At 40.6% G+C, this 25,488-nt stretch overlaps 1 protein-coding gene across 1 annotated transcript in view; it reads left to right on the top strand.

Moving 5' to 3' along the window:
- The window catches only part of LOC111218203 (partitioning defective 3 homolog B-like), a 198,203-nt gene that overhangs the window by 127,550 nt on the left and 45,165 nt on the right, over positions 1–25,488 (top strand). The window contains exons 21-23 of the mRNA XM_022740380.1: positions 1,248–1,358; positions 1,831–2,202; positions 19,805–19,925. Coding sequence (XP_022596101.1) covers positions 1,248–1,358; positions 1,831–2,202; positions 19,805–19,925 — 604 coding nt within the window. The remainder of the gene's footprint in view (positions 1–1,247; positions 1,359–1,830; positions 2,203–19,804; positions 19,926–25,488) is intronic.

Below are 25,488 nucleotides of genomic sequence, written 5' to 3'. Positions count from 1 at the left end.
AGGAACATCGTTTCTGTCTGAAAGGACCAAATGCGGTGTTGTTTTTAGCCAGTTCAACTATGACAGATGTGTCTGTTGTCAATGTGTTTAAGAGAGAGAGAGAGGGAGAGAGGCAAGGAGCAACTGAGCAAATAACTGCATTGCGCTGTGCACAGCAGGGAAATAAGATGTTACCCATCGGAAATAGTTAAAAAAAAAAAAAAAATTGAAAATCAGTAGGTGGCAGTCAATGTTGATATTGTGTCAGGCCACCACAAATAAATAAAAGTATGGGAAATGCTGTGAAAAGTATTTTCTGTACGTTATGAAAATGTGGCAGGACTGATCAGACTGTGGCAGAGGGCGTCAGTTGAGTAGGCCGTCCTTCACTGTGGCTCAGGACACATTTGCGTTCACACTGCTAAAAGAATGTGGCCGCATGTGGCACAGACCAGCTCTGAATGCGGTCTGAGTGATCGGATCTCAAATACATCCTCGGTGCTTCTAGGTGCATTCACCGCTGAACTTAGAGCTGACTACTTGTGATTGGCTGACCCAAGATCTCTCTCTCAAATTTAAATCGAAGGCAACTTGACTTGTATTTGTCTGTGGAAGACGTTTCGCCTCTTATCCAAGCGGCTTCATCAGTTCTTAAGTATTGGTCTCTCTAGTCCGCACTAGTCTGACCTGACCCAAGATGCATGTTAATGCGGGGTGTTGTCTAGTAGCAGTAGCAGCGCAGGCTGAAGAGTTGTGTTTAGTTATGGCAGCTGCTTACCATAAATGGTATCCGCTACCACCAGTTTTTAAAAGGCACCAACCAGCTGGAAGTGGTATCGATCAGTGTCATGCTGTTTTTAAGTTGCAGCAAGAAGTTGAGTTTGGTTTACCTTTGATTTATCTCTCTGCGTGTTTCTTGTTATATTTACTCGCATGTGTCTGTGAGAGAGAGGGGAGAGAAGCTGAGATGATTCATACCGACTCTATTGGTCTTGACACTGAGTCACTGCTGCACCAGAAGCTCTGAGACTAAATAACACTGTGTGACTGTCTGCGTTCATATCACTGTGCTTGCATGGTTTACAAAGTCCCTGTTTGTTGTAAGAACAGTGTTAATGTGGTGTTTGTTCCTCACCCCGTCCCACAGTCCCACATTCTGTTGAAGACTTTTGAACTCTCTATACAGAGTTGTTATAATATGACGTTTTTTTCTCTCCTTTTCTCTCCCTTTGTCCGTGTGTCTTGTGTCTCTCTTTCTCTCTGTCCAGATTTGGAAAGAAGAAAGAGGAGAAGAAGGAGGCGAAAGCAGCTCTGCAGCGACAGAAGTCAGAGATTCTGAGCGATCATGAGCTTGAGAGGATGAAAGAGGAGAGGGAAAGGTGGGGAGATGAGATGATCATGATATTTTTGCTCAGACTCAGATTGTGTACATATTCAGAGTAAGATTTTGTGTCTTTTGTTATTGAGGAAAATTCTGTGACCATATTTTTCTTCTCCTCCATCACAGATGATTGTTCACTCATTATACTCATTGAACCCACTGAAATAACTTCATTAACACCTCTGCCATTTCTTTCCTTGTAATGCATTTTGTTATTTCCATTCTCTCCCTCTATCCCTATGTACTCCATGCTTGTCATTTGCAAGCTCTTGACTCATGGTGCCTTAGTGATTTTTATCTTTTGTAGTCCTTGTCCTCTCTCAGTCCCCTCTGACGCAATCACACATGCATAAACATGCAAAAGCAAACATAATATATACTTATGTGCTTGGTTAATATTGGCTTCAGTTCTTGCCTCTTTCTCCCATATTTGTAAAAGTCTTAACTAGCTCTCCATCTCCATCTCTCAGAATCGAGGCAGGGCATCCTGAGCTGCGAGAGCACCGGTCCAGAGACCGGCAAGGTGGAGGTGGCGGGTCTGCGTATCCAGATGTTGAGGATGATGACACAGACCCCAACTACGCCCGAATACAATCCTTCAGGGACCGAGATGTGGGTCCAGTGCCGCAGCCACCGTCTCAGTCACCTCCCTACAGCACAATTCAACACACCCATGCTCACACCGCTTCCCCCCAAAGCCTAACTACCTTCCCAGGGCATGGAAATCATGTCAACAACCCTGGAGCCATCCCTGATGATGACCACATTGATAGGCTGTATGCGAAGGTGAATAAACCAAGGGGAACTGGAGCTACATCTCCTCCTGCTTCCGCCAATGATAGGTAAGACACCGCGAGCGCCTCTGGATATACTGTACTTCTTAAAGTTTGGTAAAAAGCTGTGTTGGTTCAGGTGTTTGACACGGTGGCACAATTTGTATGATTTTATTATTCAAGAATTCTTTAATTTAACTCTAGTATATACTCTTCTGATAAACCTAGGCGCCCTCCTGAAGCTAGGCTCCCAGGTGAGCCACTGAGTGCCCTTTCAGGTTCAGTAACAAAGGCACTGTGTGGGCTCATCTACCACAAGGGCAGGTGTAGAGGTAAACTACGCTGCCAGCCAGGTGTCAGGGTTAGAGCTGACAAATATCCCCCCACTGTTCCTCTTTTTCAATCAACTTGCTTTTTCCCGTCCCTCCTCAGTTTTACAGTGTAATATTGTCTTGCTGATGCATCATATTTCTCTTTACCTCTTTCACCTGCTCCTGTCTAAATCAATGTTTTTCTGACACAGGCCACTTTGTGTTTGCTTGTTAGATCGCAAAAGAGTGAAAGAGACAGACAGACAGAAAGAAATTATTGAATTGTTTGTGCTTGCTTTGGGCTTCAGTATGACAGCGTGTGTACTCAGATGCCCAATAACATAGATATTGTGTGTGTCTGTGTAAGGTCTGAAAACCAGGGGCCTATTATATCTGTGGCATCCAACAGCTTTGTGGGGACTAAAAAGCTGGACCCCACAAGTTTAAATGGCTGTTTGGGGGTTAAGACTTGGTTTTAGTTCTGGTAAGAATAAGGTTTAGGTTAGGATGAGGGGCTAGGGAATGCATTATGTCATTGATGGGGCCTTAAAAATGTAGTAAGATAGGGATCTGTGTGTGTGTGTGTGTGTGTGTGTGTGTGTGTGTGTGTGTGTGTGTGTGTGCATGCGTTCGTGCGTGCATGTGTGTGAGGGGAAAGAAACATCATTGCAGGGCTCACTGTGTTCTCAACAATCCTTACTCCTTACCTTTATTATGTCAGTCTCAGCTCACTTACTTTTGAATATATCTACCAGTACAGATAAATACACACACACACACACACACACACACACACACACACACACACACACATGGCCATCCACTTTATTTCTGTACCTGTCTGCAGCCGAGGAAGTAAACCTGTTTGATGGACAGTTGCAGGCTTCACAGAGATGTTTTCTGACGCTGTGTTTTTCTTGTATTGTTTCGTCCATGCATAATAGCATCTATTTATGTAAAGTCCTGACTCCTTTGACCTTGACTTTTAGGGTAGACTGCTGTAAGATTTCGAATTGACAGTAAATAAAAAAAAGATATATATATATATATATATATGCACAGGGGATCTTACACACTTCATACGTTAGTTTAGTTTCAGCTAATTCAAGACAGGGAAGGAAACATGATGCCAGGTTCTTCCAAAACAGAACAAAGGTAACGGCTCTTGATAAGCGAGGCTATTTAATAGTGTTATAACAAATTTGAGTGTACTCTTTAATTATCAGTATGTAGTATGCTGATTACTCCCATGGATCCAGATTAAGCTTTTAAAGAAGCTGTATCTCAATTTCAATTGCTTACACAGTGCTAATTTGTGGCTATTTAGTCTTCATTTATCCAATGTTTATTTATTACATTTTCCCCATCCCTGTCCTTCCTTAAAAGAATTAAAGCAAGTGGTAAAATGTCTTGATTTTAGAAAGCTATATCCATGGCCACAGCAGTGCTGGCAGATAGCGCTGTTCATTTATCATCACTTCCTGAAACCTGATGATGCAGACAGAAGGAAGTACAGGTATTGGCTGATGGTAATCGATGGTGCCAAAAAAAGAAGGCAGTGTGTCAGCGGTGTCTGTGTGCGCGTGACTCTGTGTTACTGTGCGTCAAGGGCGGCGAGAGCCGTGGTGTGCATGTGGGAGACGAAGATAAACAAAATCGCTACGGACTCCATTCCATCAGCACCTCAGGAATGAAATGAGGCACCAACCGATTTACACCACACACACACACGCACACACACACACACAAAAAAAACCCTAAGACTAATGCAGTGACAAAAACACCAACAGCATGCTGCTCACAAATGTACCAAGTTGTGTGTGCATGTACAGTGTGTGTGTGTGATGAAAGATTTAGATTTAGCAAGTCATGTTGAAAGTGGCTCTAAAAGCCAACCAATGAGCTGGGTACAAGGGTTGGGCATCGTCGAATTTTATCAATTCAGATTCTCATTCTGCTTATTCAGAATGGTAAAAAAAAACTAATGAATAAAATATTGAAATAAATATAAGCAGTCAAATATTTAGTTAACAGAAATATCTTATTTCTTTAATGTGTTAAGTGAACGTTCACAAAATAAACAGCATTTATTATTTACAACAATAAAAATGTACGATCCACAGACATGTGCATTAAAAAAATATTATATAAGGGATCAATCTAGAACAGTTAATCGAACTAACTGTTAGTTGTTTTGGACAGACTGTTTTAGTGGTGACAAGCACATGCATCTTTAATTGCCCTATATTTTACAAGTCAATGACTATCAACAAATTAACACCTTGTCCAGTCAAACCTAGAAAATATAAAAAGGATTATACTCTTGAATTGAGACATTTCAAGCGGAAAATAATTCTCTTGAAAATATGTAATTAATAAACACAATGCTGGCCAAGAATGACACAATTAAATTGTAAAGCAGAAGTAAATATGCTCCAGCAAGAAAAACATGACAGTGAACGTCAAACTGCACTTATTGACCCAAAGGTGGATTGAGCGTCGACCGATGTGCAGTAGCTGCAGCAGCAAGGCAGATTGACGTTGTGCTGTCTTAAAAGTTTGCACAGATTTGATGTGCAACTAATCAGCCTTGCACATATTTTGCACTTTGTGTTGTTGTTTTCTTTTCTAAAGTGAAGCCACACTTCTGCCCCATGGTCTGTCTTTCAAACTGTTGTCACATTAGTCATGCACGCTAGCTCTTTTTTTAAATGGAGTTAATTGTATTGAGTGAAAAAAAAAAAAAAAAAGTAAAACTGTGGGAGCTGTGGGGTCACACCAGGATCAGCTGTCCCTCACCTGACGCCGAGGCTGCTGACACTCATAAAGCTTGTAAATTTTCAGCAGTTGTTACTTTCAGCTTCTAGTAATTTCCTTGTTAGCCACTAATTGTTGGATTAAGAAGTTAATGATTTCATAAAGGAACAGTAATTTAAAATAGTGAAGTCAGTGAAGTCTTTATTCTTTGCCTGTTTGTTTACACTAAGTTGTGCTAGATCAATAATCAATATGTCTGAATTCATATGATGTTTTGTTTCAGTGGTGGTAGCTGCCTTTAATTTCTCACCAGCTGTCAGTGAATCTGAGTGGCGCTGCCTCTGTGTCAGCTGTTTTTCTTTATTGCCATTGTTTGCCCATGTGGTCTGTAACTCCTGGTGCACCTTCATAAATTTGAGGAGCCCCCTCAGTAATGTGACTCTGGAACTGGGCCTGAGGCAGCTCATAAATGCAGCCAGTATGCTTTCATATCTGCAGATGTCTGTATGATAGATGTCTGTCGAGATATGTGACAAACTTTAGCAGAACAGCAACAGGTTGTGAGACTTCTGCAATAACGATGAAAAGAGCAAATTGATCAATAATGATGGGGTGCATGGGTAAAATTCTGTTTGTGTTTTGATGCTCATGATACTGCTGCTTTAGTTATATGTTCCTATAACATCATTTCAAACACCATGTCAGTTTCTTCAGACCGCTGACAAAGGCAGCATCGTGTGGCAATTTACACACAGTGGGGTCTAAAAGTCTGAGACCACTTTCCTGTTCAAGTGAATGAGAAAGTGGTTTATATGAGTGTTATGACCTTATTTTTTACTTTTTTTGTTTTGTTTTTTATCACTGGTTTGCTTTGAACAGCTCTATTATAGGAGGACAGTTATTTAACCACAGACCACAGTGATATATCACACTGTCTGCCTCTCAACTAGCCCACCACCTTTAATTCTAAAGGGCACAGCCAGCTCAATTCCTTATGCATGGCAGAGTTTAACGCAGACTCATTTAGTAAACCCATTGCACACACACACACGCGCCCACACACACACACACACTGAGCAAGAGAGAGAGAGAGAATGCACATTAGGTAAAGATTACACACATACAGACACAGACGCATTCTCTCCAGCACTTACTCTTATAAACAAGCCAAAATTTAATTATCCATCTCCATGAATAATCTGCTGTATCACTTTCTATCTCTATTTTTCTACCTGTCTCTTTGCTCAGCGGAAATTATTTCTGACAGTATATTGTCATCCTTTACTGTTGTGGACCGGGTCTCTGACTAGCTCTTCCATTTTGATGCACAAGGGCAAACAATGCACGTTCACACTAGTGTTTTCAGGTTGTTTTTGAACAAATCTCTTGTTTATTATCGCAGAGTCATCTACCGAAATGCACATAAAGAGAGTGGAATGATAATACTTTTACAGCGTGATCATCTGTATTGACACTTAACCGAAGAGCAGGCTTATGTCAACGTCTTCACATCTGCCCATTATTTTCAACAAGCTGAGACATCAGGGGTCAGAAAAGCCAGCTGAGTGTGAATGAAGTGCTAAATCATAGTGGGAAAAGATGCATTTCCAACTTTGCCAGCTTGGTGTGGACACAGAGTCTTTCTCCTGGTGTCCACCCTCCTGCGGCTCGTCTGTCTCTCCTCCATGTCAGCACACAGATGGGCAGATCTGAGGGCCTGAGTGGCTTCCATAGGGAAGGAAGTAGCGAGGGAACCAGGGTGAGAGAGAGAAGGACTCAAACAAAGGAGCTCTTCAGAAAATTTTGAAGTGAAGAGCAGGATTCTTTGCCCACCTTCTGCACGTAAACACACACAGATACACCAGAGAAACACACACGCAAACACACACACACACACACACTGCTCTCTTCCTCTCACTGGAACTCCCTCTTGTGCACTCAAACACTTAGGTGCATGTTCAAATCTGAGGTATTTACACACACGCGCACACACACACACACACACACGGACAAACTCAGAGTCCATTTTCTGAAGTGACCACCTAAGCTTTGAATGAGTGCTGCCCTCAGTTTTCTTGAGTGGGTGCCCCTTCCTACCCTCACCCAACCACAACCACCTAACCATTCCAAGGGCCCCTTACAGGTTACCATAACAACCACGACCTCTGGCACTCCACCAATTAGAAAACAATCAGCCTGGAGAGACCAGAGTGGAGGGAGCTTGAGAGAGAGAGAGAGAGAGAGAGAGAGAGAGAGAGGTGCTGTTGCACATGAGTGAAAGCTAAGTAGAGAGCAAATAACATAAAAAGACAGAAACATGAAGAAAAAAAAAAGAAAGGTCTAGAGTGCGGTTGGTTAACATCTTACCAGGAGAAAGCACAGCTCCTCCTTACCTAAGGCAATTAATACTTATCATGAAGATTATTAGATGTCTTTACTTATACTGCTGCTTGTTTTGAGACCGTGTTAAAGAGGCGTTAATCCACCCCTGCGGCCAATGAGCCTATAGTCTGATGTGATACTGTGCTGTATTATGTGCTAAGTTGTACGTCATCTTTTTATCTGTCAGAACTAAAAAAAAAAAAAAAAGGCAGATAATCAGATGCTTCTCTTCCGTGCCACTGCAGTTGTTGTATTAAGCTGAGTAAACCTCTGCTGGATTGATAACCACTATACAGAGTTGCCACAAAGTCCCTGCTCTGCCCCCCTCTGCCTTCTTGGTATTGCTCCATTTGTGTTTGTTTTGGGTTTGCTTGACTAAAGAGGATAAACATGTTGGAAGCGGTTTTGCCATTGGCTTTCACTCGTCCCACCATCTGCTATTGCGAGAAAACTCTGAAAACTTTTGCCGTTTGTGCTGGAAGAGCAGCCGTCCTCTCGCTGCTTTATATGGTACAGTAATACTCTTTCCTTCTGTAGAGCAATCCACCAGATTTCCTGTGAGATACTTGTCAGTGTTAGTCAATGTAAGACGCAGTGTAGTGGTTGTTAGGCTTCTTGGTGACATTTACATCACAAGTATTAGGGCCGCTAAAAGGCTGCATAAAGACTGTGTAGAATTTACGCAGATGTAACATCTTTTGTTCTTTCCCAGACATATTTAGGTGTAAATGTAGAGATTGCTCTTGTCTTATTTCACAGAACACACTTTGAAAATATGTGTTAAGAGTCAGAATGGTGAAATGGAGACCAAGAGAGACATAGAGGGAGCTCATACAGGAATGAGAGATGAGCTTTTAGCATTGCTTGGCCAGTCACTGGAGAGGCTTTCTTTTCTCCATGTTAATTAATCAGACATTCTCTCAGCTCATTGAGTGCCACACACACAGACTCTCTCTCTCACACACACACACACACACACAAACACACAGCAATACATACTCACTCTGTTTTATCTTGCACACTTTTCAGACACACGTACACGAACACACACACAGACACACACTCTTGGAGGGAGCTTTAGTGGGTGCAAGGTTGGTCTGTGCAAGTACTGTTTTCCACATCACTTTCTTCTCATGGGTAATTAGTCTTGGAAGGGTGGGGGCTTCAGGTGTGTGCTAGCATTGGGTAGGTACATGATTTTGGCGCTAATAAGCATTAAAGTAAATAATATAAGTCATGAAGAAAAGCTCATTAGTGAATGAACATAAACATAAAATGCACTGAATAATTTGCATCTTTAGTCTGATTTGTTCAATTTTCTGTCACATTTTAGTCTGTGTTACAAGGATCTGATGCAGGGCCTACTGTTTCTGGCCCTTTTGATCTGCAATTAATGATTGCAGATTTCTTTTTTGTGTTCAAGAACTTGAAGAAGAACTTCCTCTGTTTAGGTTTCATTGAAGAGCAGGAGAAGGCCCATTATTCTTATATTACTGTGGAAGTGTTGGACAGGAGGTTGAGGTGAACTGATAGGTGTCTATGTGCTATAACGACTTAGATTATGACATCAGACAGGGTCTTCATCTCTTCTTTTTTAACAGGAAACCAATATTTTCTAACCTTAATCTACTAGTTTTACTTGAGTAAACAATACTGCAGATGTGTTCACCTGCTCCATATATGGGTACAGCAGATCTACAACATCTTTATATGGGTTTTTTTTAAAGGACTCATTTCTTCATGCATGTATGAAGAATATGGCATTATTGTGGAAACTCTATGAAAAGAAGTGTGGAATTTTCAGACAATTTAAAAACGGAGAGAAGCATGTAGATTCAAGGACCATGACGGAAAAGATAAGTAGAAGTTTGGAGTGTTTTGGAACTAAAGGGAGGTAAAGTGGAAGGTCAAGTGGGATTACGAATAGAGAGGAAGGGAAGTTAGAGAAAGAAACAGGGGAAGCAGTGAAACAGAAGAGAGGTATGGAGAAGAGAGACCCAGAATTAGTTTGGAACTAAAGGAACAAGTTAGTGGGTGGAAGTTCTGAAGAAAAGAGGGGATTTAAATCTAAAGGCAGGAAGAGAGGGATACAGAGTAGTGAAGATGGAGGACAAAGGTGAGGAACAAGAAAAGGAGGATAAAGAAAATGATTTAGGGTCGTTGCATTTTTAGAAAAAAAAAATGAAAGAAGAGGATGATTTGGAGGAGACAATGCAGGGTCCAAATTTTGTGGGCTGAAAGGACCCAAGTAAATGCAGAGATGAGAAAAGTGGATCAACTAGTGGGGAGAAAAGGAGAAAAGAAGAGTTAGCGAGGGATTCAAAGGGGAAGAGAGGCTAAGTGGGTGTTTTGGGATAATTCAACAGATGAAATGGGGAATGAGGTGGACAGAGTGAGGACATGCAAGGAGAATGAGGAGGTGGGGTTAGTAATTGTCCGGACGTGAAAGGGCACATTGGACTGAAAAAAGGAGATGGGAAAGTAGAATAAAAATAAAGGGGTAAACTGAACTGAGCTGCTGAGAGTAGAGAATGTGAAGAGGTCTAAAAAAGAGGAATGAGAAGAGGTGGTGGGGGGTGGGGGGGGTGGTTAGCAGACGAGAAAAGGGCCAGAGTGTGTGCTTTCCGGACTCAAAGCGCATGATTCAGCTTGGCTAATAAGGAAAAGCTCTCAAGAGGCACTCATCTGCCCCATCCCTTCCTCCCCCTTGCTCTCTTTCCGTCAATAGACCCTTTCTAGGTCTCTCTTTCCCCCTGTTGCACTCTCTTCCTCTCATTTATGATTTCCGCCTCTCGTATTTGCACAAGTAGTTCTCAATGAAAAATAAATTCCATGCAAAGGACATCCGTCCGCAATGGAGCACGTACACGGTGAAAGGACACATGGGCACATACACTCAGGCTCTTAAAAGGACACACAACACATGAACACTCTGAAAGTTTCGAGACACAAAAGATATACGCTCAGTGACAGAATTAGCTTGGTACGTCTTTCATGTTATTTTCCATCTATAGAGATGTCTTTTTTATTCCCCTTTCATACAGTATGGGTTATTAAAAAGTGAATGAAGTTGAAATTTCAGTAGTGGCAAGCCGTAGCTAAGCAACACACATACACTGTTGTTCTGTGGTTTTTGTGTGTGTATTGTATGCCTCATATCTCAGATCCTATTTGACAAAAAATGTTATGATTCATATTCAGAGCGTTACTTTTCTTTGTATTTGTATGTTTGTTTGTTGTTTTTTTTCCTGTTTACATCATATAAAATTGAAACTGTCTCTATACCAAGGGAACTTAGAGAAAATGAAAGCTCATGTTTGGGCGTGAAGGTGAAGACAACAAATTTTGGGAAAGGTTAGTATAAGTTATTATTATTCTCAAGTTTGGGTGAAATTATTCTGGTTTTGAGGATTATGATTAAGGTTTTGCTTATTTAACTCTAATAAAACTACTGGTTGAGTCCACACAGCCAGCAAATATTTCTATAATAAGCAAAGAAAATTTGACAGAGACCACGGGAGAGGTGAGGCTATGTGATGTAAAGGTCAGCTGGAGAGACTTCTCCAACCTTCTGGAGTGAGTTGAGAGACTTTTAGTCAAGCTAGAATCAAGTGTAAAATGGCCCAACACTTTTAACTATGGGGACAAAAGTAATATATGGATTTGACTGTGGACAAAGCCATAACATTATCCTTTTGTTTGTGTGCTTAAGCCTGGTCTCTGCCAGTTTGTCAGTAGATACAATTATTTTTTTATGCTTTGGTCATTTTACTGTTGTTTGGATCTGAACCTGCAATTTCCTACAACAATTCTCCTCTTTTTTTTAAATCCATTTAGGATTTTGATATAACCTGTTAAGGCCCCTGATATAGCCTGATATCATTGTTAACTTTTATCTTAACAAAACATTTTATTGGTTGTTTTAAAGGCAATAACAACCAATTGTGTTGTTTAATTAGGAGGACTTGCACTGAAGAGAACGGAGAGTTTTAAGAGGGTTACAGTTAAACCACAGGAAAAGCACAAGAACTGTGATTGGTCAGCCTGGACGGCTTATGTTTCCTCATACAGTTTTTCCAATACTGGTAATTGAGAATGAAGACAAAATAAAGCAGGTTGAAGAAAGGCTTTTGTACATCTTGCAAAGTCATCTCCACTGCAGCTCCCCCTTCAGTTTTGCAGTGATCGTTGCTCTGTATCACAATAAATGAAAGAACATAAACGTGCAGTTGCAAGGCAGCAGTCCTCTATTCTGTAATTACACTGAGTGAACTTTTCCATCTTTATTCTTTATCACAAACAAAGTGAATGAAAGATTTAAAACAGAATTGCAGTGAGAAATATATACATAAATGGAGCACGATACGACCTGATCGTGTGCAACACAGTAGTTTGGCTGTGGTGCTATCAACAAGTTAAATATAATCACTGGACTATGAATCAAACCCTACGCTGTAGGTATCTTTGATGGGACAGCTGTTAACCCCTTCTATCAAGTGTAAATCCAGCTTTACAGAGATGCCATCTACAGCTTATGTGGTTGGCAAAGACATTCAGCAAATAGGCGTCCTGCCACACACACACACACGCACACACACACACACACACACACGGCTGTTAAAGTCAAAGGGGAGTGTTGAGCCAGACAGCCTGCTTCCATGATTTTATGCCAGCCAGTTTACCACCTGTAGCGCTCCCTCTCTCAGTCTGTCACGAACACACACACATGTGCGCACACAAAAGAGGGCTTGTCTAAATAATGTTATGCCAGACAATTTTCAGTCTGTACAATGTGAATCTACATAGACACACACACGCACACACACACTGATTGTCATGACGACTGGATGCCTGCCTCCTTCGCCACTGTGAGTGTCTCCCTTGTGCACACAGGCATTAGACAGCTAGTCTGATTGATGTCATAGCAGTCGATAGAGCACTAATTACTCCCCGCGCTTAGACGGCGCTGTGTAAGGAGCAGTGTCATATCCTGTCAGCCACATTTTAAAAACTCGTGTCACTTCCTGTTAGGCTGGAGGGGAAAGGAGAGCAACAGAGCAACCTGACAGCACGTACATGTGACCACACCACACACACACACACACACACACACACAACTGCAGCGTATTACCAAGTCTTTCTTTCACTCACCCTCTCTCCCCCGGTTCTTGCCCCTCTCTTTCTTTTTTCCCCTCTGACCCACCTGCCAGAATTGGTGATCTTTTGTTGTCAAGCTTCATTAGTGGAGACGTCAGCTAATTAGAGCCAAGCAGAAGCTTGGGAGATTAGGTGGAGGAAGATGATGAAGGCCGAGGCGAGGGAGGGAGATGGAGGCAGGGCAGAGGGGATGGAGATGAGCAGATGATGAAGAGATTAAGATGGAGTGGGAGGGAAGGAGAGATGGATGGTATCAAGGTAGGGATGGAAATGACAGCAGAGATGATTGCCTGCACAAACTGTGGAGGCTGGGGCAAGGCGAGAGAGTGAGAGAGGGTTGAATGGAGGTGTGAGAAATTGAAAGTAGAAAGTGCGACAGAATTGTGAATATTTACTGCCCTAAATGACTCACGGTGAAGGGATTTGTGGAAAGAAAATCGAATGCATGACAGAAATGTCAAAATGATAGAACATATACAGAAATGTAAAGAAAGCTCATATCCGTGTAACCAAATGATGAACAATAACTCACACTGATGAAGTTGTTTTTTATATTTGCAAGTAATCCAGTGTATGTGTGTGTATGTATGTATGTATCAGTGGGTGTGTGCGTGTGTGTGTCAGTGTGATTGTGTGTGAGTGCAAGCAGCCGAGTGAAACAGATACAAGACACAGGCAGAGACAGAGATAATGCATTGACCTGTGTCTGTTGCTGTGGTCTGATAACGATCCTCCACTCTACAGCTAGACAACAGGGAGAACACACACACACACACACACACACACACACACACACACACACACACACAGACCAGCACTCATTTGTGGACGTGTGGAAAGAAAAAGACTACAACTCCCTCTTGTCATCATCAGTCAATATTAAGTTTCGTTTCCTCTGTTGCTCTCCCTCACAGTTAATCGACTGTGGTTTGAGTCCTGTCATTGCCAGATGATACCGGCCTAAAAATAATAATCATTTTTAAACTGTACTTTTATAAGGTCAAATAGTTAAAGTATTAATACATTATTTCTCTTGTGTAACAGCATAAAGAATCATATTAAAGTTGTATTGATTTGAATTAGGTGATCAAGTATAATTAACTTAATTCACACAATTTGTATCCTTGACTAAACAAGTTTTAAGGTCACCGCCTTATTAGATCTCATTCCAATGGGAAGTAAATGTTCATTTACTGTTGCACTGAGAGGGGAGAGACAGTCATTTGTAAGTCAGACATTTCTAAAGCACCAAAAAACACAGTTATTGTCCGCTGCATTGATCAGCGTCAGCAGGATGCAAAGTCACAAATTTCCTACTTTCTTGAAAAGGGTGAAGGAGCCATTTATATACAGTATGTACCACCTCTTAAGCTTTTGAATCGATTGCAGTTCATGTTTTCAAGCTTTATTGATTTTTTCCAAATGGCTATCATGACTTTGTGTTTGTGCTAATGAAAGGAAATCTGACTTTACTTCTTTTTTTTTTCAGAAGGTCAACAACTCTGCCAGTGGGTAGCACTTTTATCCTTTTCTTGTCTGTTCACTCCAAGAATGCAAGACCAACACACACACACACACACACACACACACACACACACACACACACAGACACATTCTCTCTCACACACATTCTAATATTCAGGAAGTAAAGTCTGATTTTACTCCCTCTGTCACTGAATTGTACCACACTACATCCATGAAAGAGATGTCAGTAGCTTCCTATACATATATATGTATTGTTTAGTTTCTATGTTTTTCTAACACACACTCACATGTACACATACGTGCATAGATGTTATAAATCAGACTGAGCTAAGAATCTGAGTAACATATTTCCCCTGTGTACATCTAACAGGAGACTATACATCACCTGTGTGTTGTTAGTGTATGTGTGTATCTGAGCACTTACATGTGTGTGTTGCTGCTTGTATGGCAGAATGTCCTTTGGTCATTTTCTGTCAGATTTATGAAACCTTTCAGCTCAAAGTCATCTGTTAGAGAACACTAAAAGCATTTGCTTGACCTGTCCTTTCTCTCTGTCTTTGTGTCTTCTTCTTTTATACTGGATCCATCTTTTCCTCTGTCCCTGTCTTTCTTTGTCTGGAACCCTTAATAAATTTTTCTGATGGACGGAAAAGGCCAAAAGATCTTCAGGTGACAAATCACTGTGTTTCCCTTTAGATACCAGCACTGGTGTTGATAATGGATTTGCCACATTTGCACAGTTTTTAATTATTGATGATGTTATTAAGCCAAGCCTAAAGTCAACCCTGGCTGATAATGCCTTCCTAAGGTATTTTCACTTAACACGAGCATTAAAGTTTAAATAAATAAAACATCTTTCAGAGAATTTAAACCTATGCATAGTGTATTATTCCTGAACAGACTGTGTTACTACAGCATTTGACAGATCCCACATTATGTCATTAAAAATTTATGTTAAATATACATGACCTTTGAACATGTCACACTTCATCCTTCCCTCAACACTGGAGACTTCCTCTTAGATGGCAAGATCCCAAAAACTGATTTAAAGCGAAACCAGGAGACGTGTTTTAAGGGTATAACTTTAAAGAAGAAATTGCACGTCTTATAACCAGTCTTGTAAATATTTATAGGCTTTAATGACAAAAACGTATTCCTTTACTGTGGACATTGATATATTTTAGGGTGTTATTAATGGAACAAAGCCCCTCAATTATTAATAGCAGCATTATTAACAGCTATGCCGAGTTTCAGATTCTGATTTTAAACATTTATAGAATTATTATTGGTGTGACAGAGCAAGAGCAAGAGATTGATCTCTCTCTCTCTCGTTGTGTGTGTGTGTGTGTGTGTGTGTGTGTGTGTGTGTGTGTGTGTGTGTGTGTGTGTGTGTGTGTGTGTGTGTGAGAGCGTACGTGCGTGCGTGTGTCTGTGTGTGTGTGTGTGCCCACACTTGAGAGAAATAAGAGTTTGTTCTTGCTGCGGTAAGACTCTGCTTTTATTTTGAAACACGTAAACCTTACATATGACTTTTATTTTAGATGTTAAAATCAAACCTGAATATCCTGAAGTGTATGACTGACTCATCTAAAGTTATTCCTGATGTGAAAGTATGGGTGATTAAAGCAAAAGTGTTGATATGTTTTAGGTGCACAGTCATGTACTCCGCAGAACAGTGCTATGGTATGTGGCTGTTACCACATGAATCAATGCTAGTGGTGTTTAATGACCACAATGGTAGTTAAAAAGTGAAGTCATACAGTTCTGCTTCTTTTATAGCTTACTTGTTTCTCTAAAGCTAATCAATAACTTCCACAGTTCCTCAGTATGTGGTCATGGAAATGTTTGCATACTTATGCACAAAAGTGTGAGTGTGTGTGTGTGTGAGTGTGTGTGTGTGTGTGTGTGTGTGTGTCTGTCTGTGTTTATCATATTTATTTCTTCTCGAGCCCACCCTCTTCCCTCTATGTGGGGTTATAAATCGTATAAAGTACCCTTTGTGTGAGTGAGTGTGTGTGTACTTATGAGTGTTTGTTTACGTGTGTGCATGCATCTGTGGGCATAAAATAAATGTTGTGTACATTTTACCACCCTATTCTCCCAGGCCATCGGTCAATAAAGTAGAGCAGAGGGTGTGTGTGTGTGTGCGTGTGTGTGTGAGAGCATATTTGCATGACTTGTATATCATCTGGTGCTCCTCCTGACACAAATCATTTCTACTGTGATGCATAAACATGAGAAAGCACAGCAAAGAAAAATGTGCACAAAACAGAATAGGACAGAGAAGAACCAAGAAAACAGAGTAGAAAAGAATAGAAGTGATCACGGGACTCTTTGAGAATTGCATATTAAATTTTTCCTCAAACAGCCAATGTAATGGCTATACAGACATTGTCCATAGCTAGCTAATAGTGTATGCAGCAAAAGTACAGCATCTGTACAGAGTGTACCTGTTTATGTTTGTGTGAGACTCAGACTGTTGCCAAAACCCACCAGAAACTCCAGCTGTCTCTGTTCTTTCCCTCCAGTTCCTCAGTTTTGTATGTTTTCAGGCTGTTGATGGAAATAGCCTCAAACATTTACTTGGACTGAAAGAGTTAAAAGTAAAAGGTCACCAAATGCACCTGAAAAGTCGGTAAATCTAGCAACAAAAGCTCTAAGTTGGCAGCATTGCTTGTAAATGCCCCCTTGATGACATTTCATTTTGCCAGAACAATGGCCAATGAGGAAACTCCAACACTTGGCCAACCACTGGTGTAACTGAAATCACTTAGTCAATCAGTCACAGACATTCATTTTTCCAAGGCTGGTCTGGGTGTTGTGGTCCAGCTTTAGGGAAAAAAAAAACAAAAAAAAACCTGACATTTCTTAGATTTAATTTTTTTAATTCTAAAAATTTAATTGAAAAGAAAATGTTGGAATGAAACAGAATAGAGAAACAAAGTAACAGGACAATCAAGACTGAAAAATGTGTTTCTCTTGGTCATGAGATGCAATTAGCATCTGATTTCACTGTGCTTCAGATTTGCTCTTTGCGCAGTCGATGCTGTGTGTTACTGCTGACACAGCGGTCTTTCTCTCTGCAGCTAGAATATGGAGCAGAAACACACCCGTACACAGACACAAACACACACAGATACACCGATTTTAGATTGTGTTTCGCTACAATGCAGCCCCCGATACAGTGTATACTGTACATAAATGCAGCTTCTCTCAATCTCCTATATGACTCCAGTCAATTTTAAATGGGAAAAAGAGAATCAGTGAAAGACAGCCAGTTTCCTATATATTCCGTTTTTCATTGTTTGTATATTGTCATAAATTAACATAAAAAATAAAAATAAATTAGATTCAGATTTAAGAGGGAGACGCTCTTTGGTGCATGAAGATGCTGACAAAAGGACATTTAAACAAAGTCATGTTGTAACATGGGGGTGAGAGCACAGCTCAGACATGATTTGTGATGTGAGACTGGGTGTAATGTGTTTCAGAGCTGTGGATATTACAGTCATTCTCACAGCTCTCTGGGTTCATGGTTTCAGAGAGTGGAGTGGGGGTGAAGAGGCAGGATTCAACAAGAGAACGGGTAAAGGAAAAATAGGGATAGAGAAAAATAAACTTGTGAATGGAGTTTACATTTTGGGAAAAATAACATTGGTGGAAAAGCATGACCTATTTTTTTTAGTGCTTTCTCATTTAGCTTTTATAGCCACATTATAATTTATATTGGCATCTCTGAGGAGGGTTTTGTTTTCAGGACAGTATTGTTTTAGAGGAATTAATTCCTTCAGAATGACATTATTGCAGGACCTCTCTTTGATAGTCACTATGCTAGTGTGAAGCTTCCAAGAGTAATAATTAGACAATGGAACCATTTTCAGTCTGCTAATGTGCCAGCAACCTGAATGTGCCACGTCATTGTCTATCATGTTGCTAACCCTTTTGTTACATTGCTTGTGGTATGTTAAATAATGCAATTCAGTTTTTCCCCTGTCCACCATCATCACTGTGGAATGTCTCTGTCTCTCGATGATTGGACATACATGGACTTTTCTCCTCTTAGCTAATCTGTTTTTGTGGGCTGTGCATAGACACTGAATCACTGAATTGCCAGTTTGAAGAGTAAACACACACAGTCAATGCTAAATCAGGGAAGAGGTCTGTCTTGACAAAGACTCATTTTTACATAAAGGAAATGTAGAGTGGATATGCTTTCAGATGGGCTACTGTATTTGAGCTTAGCTCATATGTATTTGTACCTTTATGTTGAGTTTATGATGATTGGCTCTTGTCTGTATTTTCTGAGCATCTTCAGGGTTTCTCACCTGGACCGCAACCCCTGTTAGGGATGGACTATCCCAAGCAGCTGCTGGTTTCCTAAAGCTCCCTCCAGAGCAGTTATCCCTGATCTTACAGTTTTTTATCAAAGTCTAGATTTGACTGGGGATTTCCAGTTTCACAGAAACAAATACCCACACATCTAAAACAGAGCAATATCCATGCACATTATGGGTGACATGCTGACTCTTTGTAGTGCAACAGTTTTGCATGACCTCTCTGATGGCATAGTTTACAGAGTGCCTTGGAGAAAAGGGAGAGAGTGGGTTGCTATTATTCTGACTTTTCATAAGTCCTGGTGGTATATCAGTGTGTTTTTCCTCCTTCCACCAACTTGGTTCATGAAATTGCACAGTGCAGTTCTAATGGTGCATCTGGGAACATATGTGTAGATATGGCTTTCCATATTTCCATTATGTGTGGGTGAGTGGATATGTGTGTATGTGCATGACTCACAAGGGTGCCCAGGGTTCAGTGGTGATATGCTGCATATTTCCTCTGTTGACAGAGAGAAAGAATATTCATAGAATGATTGATGTTTTTGTTTTCTTGCCTTTTGCAAGAGAAAAAAAGAAAAACATGGAACCCCAGATATAGATGTAGGCAGTCAGAACGGTTAAGAGATTGATCTGTGCATGTGTGCGTGGCACAGGCACGCACGCACGCACGCACGTGAGTGTGCACATATACAGGTGGGTCTTTCTAGTCTTTATTTCTGCAGTCAAATTTCTGCACACTGATGTTGGGAAAATTACTGTTTAAATAAACAAATGGCTTTTGTTGACTCGCTCGTCATCAGGACAGCTATGTGCTGGTGATGCCAGAGCTCTTAAAAGTTTTCTTTATTTTATATTAATACAGATGTGATCCAGTGACAAAGACTTATGTAAAAACATATAGCAACCTATAACTGATCATGCATGTTGTTAAGCCCAGAAATCCCCAAATTGTGCTGAATTTACTTCGTTTCTGGCTGCATTCCTGCGCCTGTGGGGTCTGAAAATTCTTAATTTTCACCTTGGATGTGTAACAACTTAATTAACCCAATTACATGTTTGTTTTTCAGAGTGATGTAAAAGCTTGTTTCCTAAAACATTTTTGTCTTCTTTTGCTTTTGTGTCTCTGTGTGTATGTGTATGCTTGGTTGCATCCGTGTGCCTGCCTACTCTACCTGTGGGGGTGTGCGTGTGTGTGTGTGTGTGTGTGTGTGTGTGTGTGTGTGTGTGTGTGTGTGTGTGTAGCAGTGTGGACAGGATCCAGCAGCTACGGAGAGAGTACCAGCAGGCAAGAAGAGAAGGAATGGTACCACCTTATGAGGAGCTGGACCCACGACGCAGAGGGCACGAAAATGATGCACACAGGGTAAGGAACATCAAACGCACACATACACACATGTACATATGGACACACAAACGAACGCACAGCGACAGGAAAGTTCACTGAAATATAGATCAGGTAAATCTCCTCATAGTCTCTTAATTTGAACCTTTTTCTCTCCTCACATTTATTTTACTCATCAGACTGTCCGTCATCAGAGCACACACCAGTACATTGTGTATGTATGTACATGAGTATTTGTGTGAGTCACTGCTTTTATTGCGTCTGTTGAGTGATCGAGGCCCTTTAGCTGTCAGTCGCGAGTTGCTCTTTGACGTGAACGGCTCCTGCAGGTATTGAGCTGATAGGACTGGTACGATCCAGGTTTCACTGAGGATGAGACACGGAGGAGATAAGTGGAGGTTTTACTTGCTTGTCATCTTGCAGGTACTGTTTTTCAAATCACAGAATCATAGTCGAGTCCTCACAGATCCACGTCTGATCTCAGGCTGCCTGAGTCATGCTGCAAAAAAGCTCCAAAGCACATCTGCGATGCCGTAATGACGGTGTATGATTAATGTGCTAACAAGAAATCACCTCCCACACTGGTACCAGGTGTCACCCCGGCATGACTTTGTTTGCAGCTGTTGCTAACCAAGTGTGAGTACTTCTATTATAAACATGTTGCTAGGTATCACATTTTATTTTTGTTAGTCTGACAGCGCCATTGTTTTGCTGTAGCACTTGGTCAAACAGAAACTGACAATATGTCCCTTTTTACCTGCTGATTTCTTTTGGTTATTTTCTTGTGTGTTGTGGTAATGGTATTGGCATCTCCTCTTAATGCCTAAAGTCTAGACTTCTAGACGTCTAGTGAGTTTTTGTGATTTACATTGTTAATAAAGGAGGTGCAAATCAAAACCTGTGACATGTTTGACAGTTTGGTATAAGGCTTGTGGTTTATTCCAGGTTTCATAAAGCTCTGCTGCACTATTTCTTCCACTGTTGACTTTTTCAGACACGATTTATTTACACAACACATCTTATTTGTCACTCAACATATAAACTTGGGTGAGAGAACAATTTGAGCTGATGTCATGGAAAATCTAGATTATTTATTATTCAGTTATTGTGAGTGGATGTTAAAACTCTGCAGGGATACACAGTGATGCAGGCGACTTCAGGCTCCTTATTTGAACAAAGAACAACCGCTTATCGTTTTTTCCTTCCTGCTAACTAAAACAAATCTTAATCACACTCTTTCAGGGATGCAGTACGGTATCATTGAGTACAGTTTGTATTTTCAGGACACACACGATGCCTGGTCTGTTTCTGCCTTACTTCAAATCCAACTTCCCTGCTGTAAAATTAGGTGCCTCCTGAATTTCACCTTGCCTCCTCTTGTCACACTGATATTTAAGCTTCCAGGCTTTTTTAGAGAAAAAAAACTAAACAAAATTAGGTCTTCACTGTGGAGCTAAAATTAATCTCCTCTGACAAATGGACAGGTTTATTGCAGCATATCACAGTTTAACCACTGCACCGCGATCGACACTTCAATTCAGCTCAGCTGGACAGAGACACAAGCTTTACTTCTATGCTGTCAAACTTCATTAAGCTATGGTTAAAAGATGAATACAAAATAAAATAACTGCATCATTTTACTGTTGATCAACATTCCATAATTTAATCATTAATTGAATCATTAATGTTTTCACTTCTAAGATGAAATATTTTGATAGAAAAACACTTCAGGGTTTTAAATGCTGAGGAGATGACTCAGCGTGCTTATGTGCTTGGGTGTGTATTACAGTATGTGTATTACTTAATGGAGTTACAATACACAAGGCCACGGGTCCTCAGGGTTGCGTAGGAAAATGACATTATGTGCTTGTACGTCAAGAAATACAGTCAGCACAGTAGAAGTCAGTGCTGCCTGCAGGAACCCACATACCAGGGAATTACTTTCTAAATGTAGTAACTAAGTCAATGCATGAAGAGAAAAAGAGGTCTTCTTATAGAGTATCTGCAGGTCTTTTTTATTTTCTTGCCTGCCGTAGACAGTAACAGTAGTTGTGACTTTTGGCTCTCAGGAAACAGTTTTTAGGAAACTCATTGACTCATAATGGACAAGTGTGTTTAACTGATCAGTTAATTCATCAATTTTCAGTAGTTTACCTGGATCCAGGTGTGGATGGATTATGAGAGAATGGGCCTCTGGGCAATAGAGTGTTCCAGATCCTGAGCCCACTAGCAGAGAAGACTTGGCCACCCCTGGTCCTTAGCCTTGACTCTGGAGCAGCTAAAAGGCCACTGCTGTAGAATATCAGACTGAACAGCTCTGTAATGTAGCCGGGCACCAGGTCATGCGGTGCTTTAAAAGGTCATCGTGTTATGTTCAATCCACTTGTTAAAATAAAGTAAAAAGTACAACAGGTGTAATATGATCCCATTGCTCGGCTGTAGTTTTGCAGAGCCTGTTGGCTCTATGAGGATTCAGACAAAAGTAGAAATAAGAAGACGATGCTTTGGGATTCCACAATATTGTGACATTTTTCAGTATTTCCTGATATTTTATGGACCAAACAGTTAATCAAGAAACGAATTGGCAGATTAGTCGATAATGAAAGCAGGTTTACATCCGTAGTCAGTAGTTTATTTAAAATTTATTCTGGGTTCTAGGGTGCACTGAAGTGGTGTTCAATCAGTGTGAGTTTTATGTAAATGCTGAAAGTGACATTGAATGATTCAGAAATGTAGCGCCTTTCGTTTATCCAAATATACACCTGCCCCACTTTAATTCAGATATAAAATTAATTTGGTCTGTGGCCAGCTAGGGGCAAACTCCTTTACCCTGCGATCGATAGCCGCACATTAAACTGCTCTCTGCCTCCAAATGAGAAAACTTTTTTTGTTGTTTATAAAGCAGAGAGTGAGAGCAATTAGCATGCTTCAGAGGTGGAAATTAAGTTTGAAGTTGGAAAGTTAAAAAAAAAAGGAAAAGAAAAAAATCAAAAGAAAAACAGACCAGTAGCAGTTGCCATAGGGCCTAATAAGCCCCTCTCATTAAGGATGACGCATTTATTAATTAAAGCAGAGGCGATTATTTACCTGACTGGCTTTCTGTGGGAAGGGGAGAGGGAGAAGTAATGGTTATGGAGGTGAGCCGACGGCAAACTAATTCAACTTCACTTTTATTGGTTTGTTTGTTTCTCCTTAAGACGTTTTTATTTTTTGTATAGGACCTGCTGAATGACTATGGAAAGTAAAAGCAATGGAAACTTACGTGTAGAGAGAGAGAAACAAAACCAGAGATGAAGGCAGAGAGGGAGAGTTCCTCATGCAATGTTGCCACAGTATATTGTGTGTGTATGCGTGTGTGTGCGTGTTGCGTTTGTGTACGTGTGTGTGTGTGTGTGTGTGTGTGTGTGTGTGTGTGTGTGTGTGTGTGTTTTTTCCCCCTATGGCTCCATTACCATCTCACTGATTCATGGTTATGGGTTAGCTGTCTCCGCTAGCAAAATTATGTTTGCCTAAAAACAATTATCAAGCATCAAAAGCCACACCACAAGTTTGTTTCCAAGTGAGTGCATTGTGTGCTTGTGGGTGGGTGTGTGTATTTTGGAAGACAACAACAGACTTTCTCCCTAAGGAGAGGGGAACTAAATCAACAGGGTGCCATTGCTTTTGCCGCACACACACACACAGTCCTACACAGAGGGTATGGAAGCCAATTGTTATGGTGGGCGGTGTGACACAGCCTTTATTATAGGATTTAATTATAATGAAAAGCTTTCATCTAGTTTTTTTTCTACTTTGGGGTTTAATATGTGTGTTCATTTACAGTTAGTCATTTAATTACTAATGACATTTAGTTGTGTGATGCAAAATGAAATAGCACGGAAACCTCAGATTTAGAGCACACTGAGCTGCAGTGCTGCTGCCTGCTCATTGTGCTGCTTTGTTTTTGCTTCATCTTAAAGGGTTGCTACGCTCCTTTTTGCAACCTCCTGTTTTCTTTATTGTACAGATGTGCTCACCTGAAGCTTGTCAGTATAGCCACAGTCTGACTGAGTAGTTACTAAAGTCACTGGAACAGTTCGGGACCAAATACTTTGCTCGAGAGCATTTTAATGGTCTTTTTTCCTTTTTCCTTAGTAACTGTGTTCTTGCTTTAAAAACAGGTTGGAGAGAGTGTGCAACTTTCTGCTCATGGGACTCATAGTCAGGAGTCAAAGAGAACATTAGATGGGCTACTTATCTCCATTCTTTTGCCCATTTTCAAAATGTCACCCCCCTCAATAGTAGGAAAAAATGTAGGACATATCTGAATAAGAGCCATTTAACTGCCTAAGTCCCACTCAAAACCACCCCCACAGGGATTGGCATGCTGCTTGTCTGAAGGTGAAAGTGTTTTATTGTAATCCAAACCCATAGCTGATGCACGTCTTTACCTCTGTCTCCCCCCATCTTTATCTATGTCTTCCTGTCTTTGTCCTTCTATTTCCTATTATTTAAGCAATTCTACATGTTTACATCATGAAGACTAAATATTAGTTTACGACCATAAGAAATAATTCATCAAGTGAAAATGCTTTTTGTCAGGGGAGATGGTGGAAAGCTTCAGGACTGTATTGTGATCAAGCCATCATGGAAACATTTTACTCTAACATTTCCACATTGACTTGATCAACAAAATAGATTTTGCATTCAATTGTGGTTAAATTACTCAAACTTTTTATATGGACAATTATAATTTGCATAGATTGCTTAAAAAGACAACAGGCATGAGAAAAACAGGTAATTAGTGTGTGATACTGGTAAATATTCATTGTTTTCCTCCAAGTTATACTGAGTCATCATGCTTAGCTCCTGTTTGTATAGCTGGGTGCCAAATCCTCAAAACTGAAAACTTAAATCATTAGCAATACAGCATACCAATGAAGTGAATTAATATAATGTAATGCATTTTTATGTCATATAGCACAGCTGTGCCGTCGTCAGTATGCCAGTTTGCAAACTAAGGATGGATATCTGAATAAGTCATTTAATTGGATTATTAACTGTTGATGATTTTTTTTTTTTTCTTTTTTTTTTCTTTTCCACTCATGCATCTGTTTCCTGTATCCGCTTCAGCATCAGGGTGCTGACAATCCCAGCATGTATTGAAGGGTGAAAGGTGAGAAACACCCTGGCCAGGTTTTCAGTCTATCATGGGGCAGAAACAGAAGACAGAAGAATACATTTGCACTCCTATTCTTACCTACAGGGAATTTGTATTTGATGTAATCAGTATACCTCTGCACTGTGGGAAGAAAACCCACACCGAAACAGGGAGAACATGCAAACCCCACAGAGAAAGGTCCTAGCGGGCTGGCCGGCAGATAAAAGTCTCAGAGTTGGGAATTGTGGGTTTGGAAAAATAAAACTTCACTGTCTGAATTGTTTCCCCATCCACTCCTGATACTGTATGGATGTGTGTCCAGCCAGCTGTTCCCTTCAGTTCTTTATTTTTTCCAGTTGACAAAATGTTCTCTCCGTATAATGAAGCTTTGAATTTGGAGTGAACTGAATCCAATGAGACGATCAGAAGGTTTTTATTTACTAA

Source organism: Seriola dumerili, unplaced genomic scaffold (assembly GCF_002260705.1).
Source record: "Seriola dumerili isolate Sdu_G_001 unplaced genomic scaffold, Sdu_1.0 BDQW01000052.1, whole genome shotgun sequence".
Classification (NCBI taxonomy): Eukaryota; Metazoa; Chordata; class Actinopteri; order Carangiformes; family Carangidae; genus Seriola; species Seriola dumerili.
This window is presented reverse-complemented; position numbering and strand designations above follow the sequence as displayed.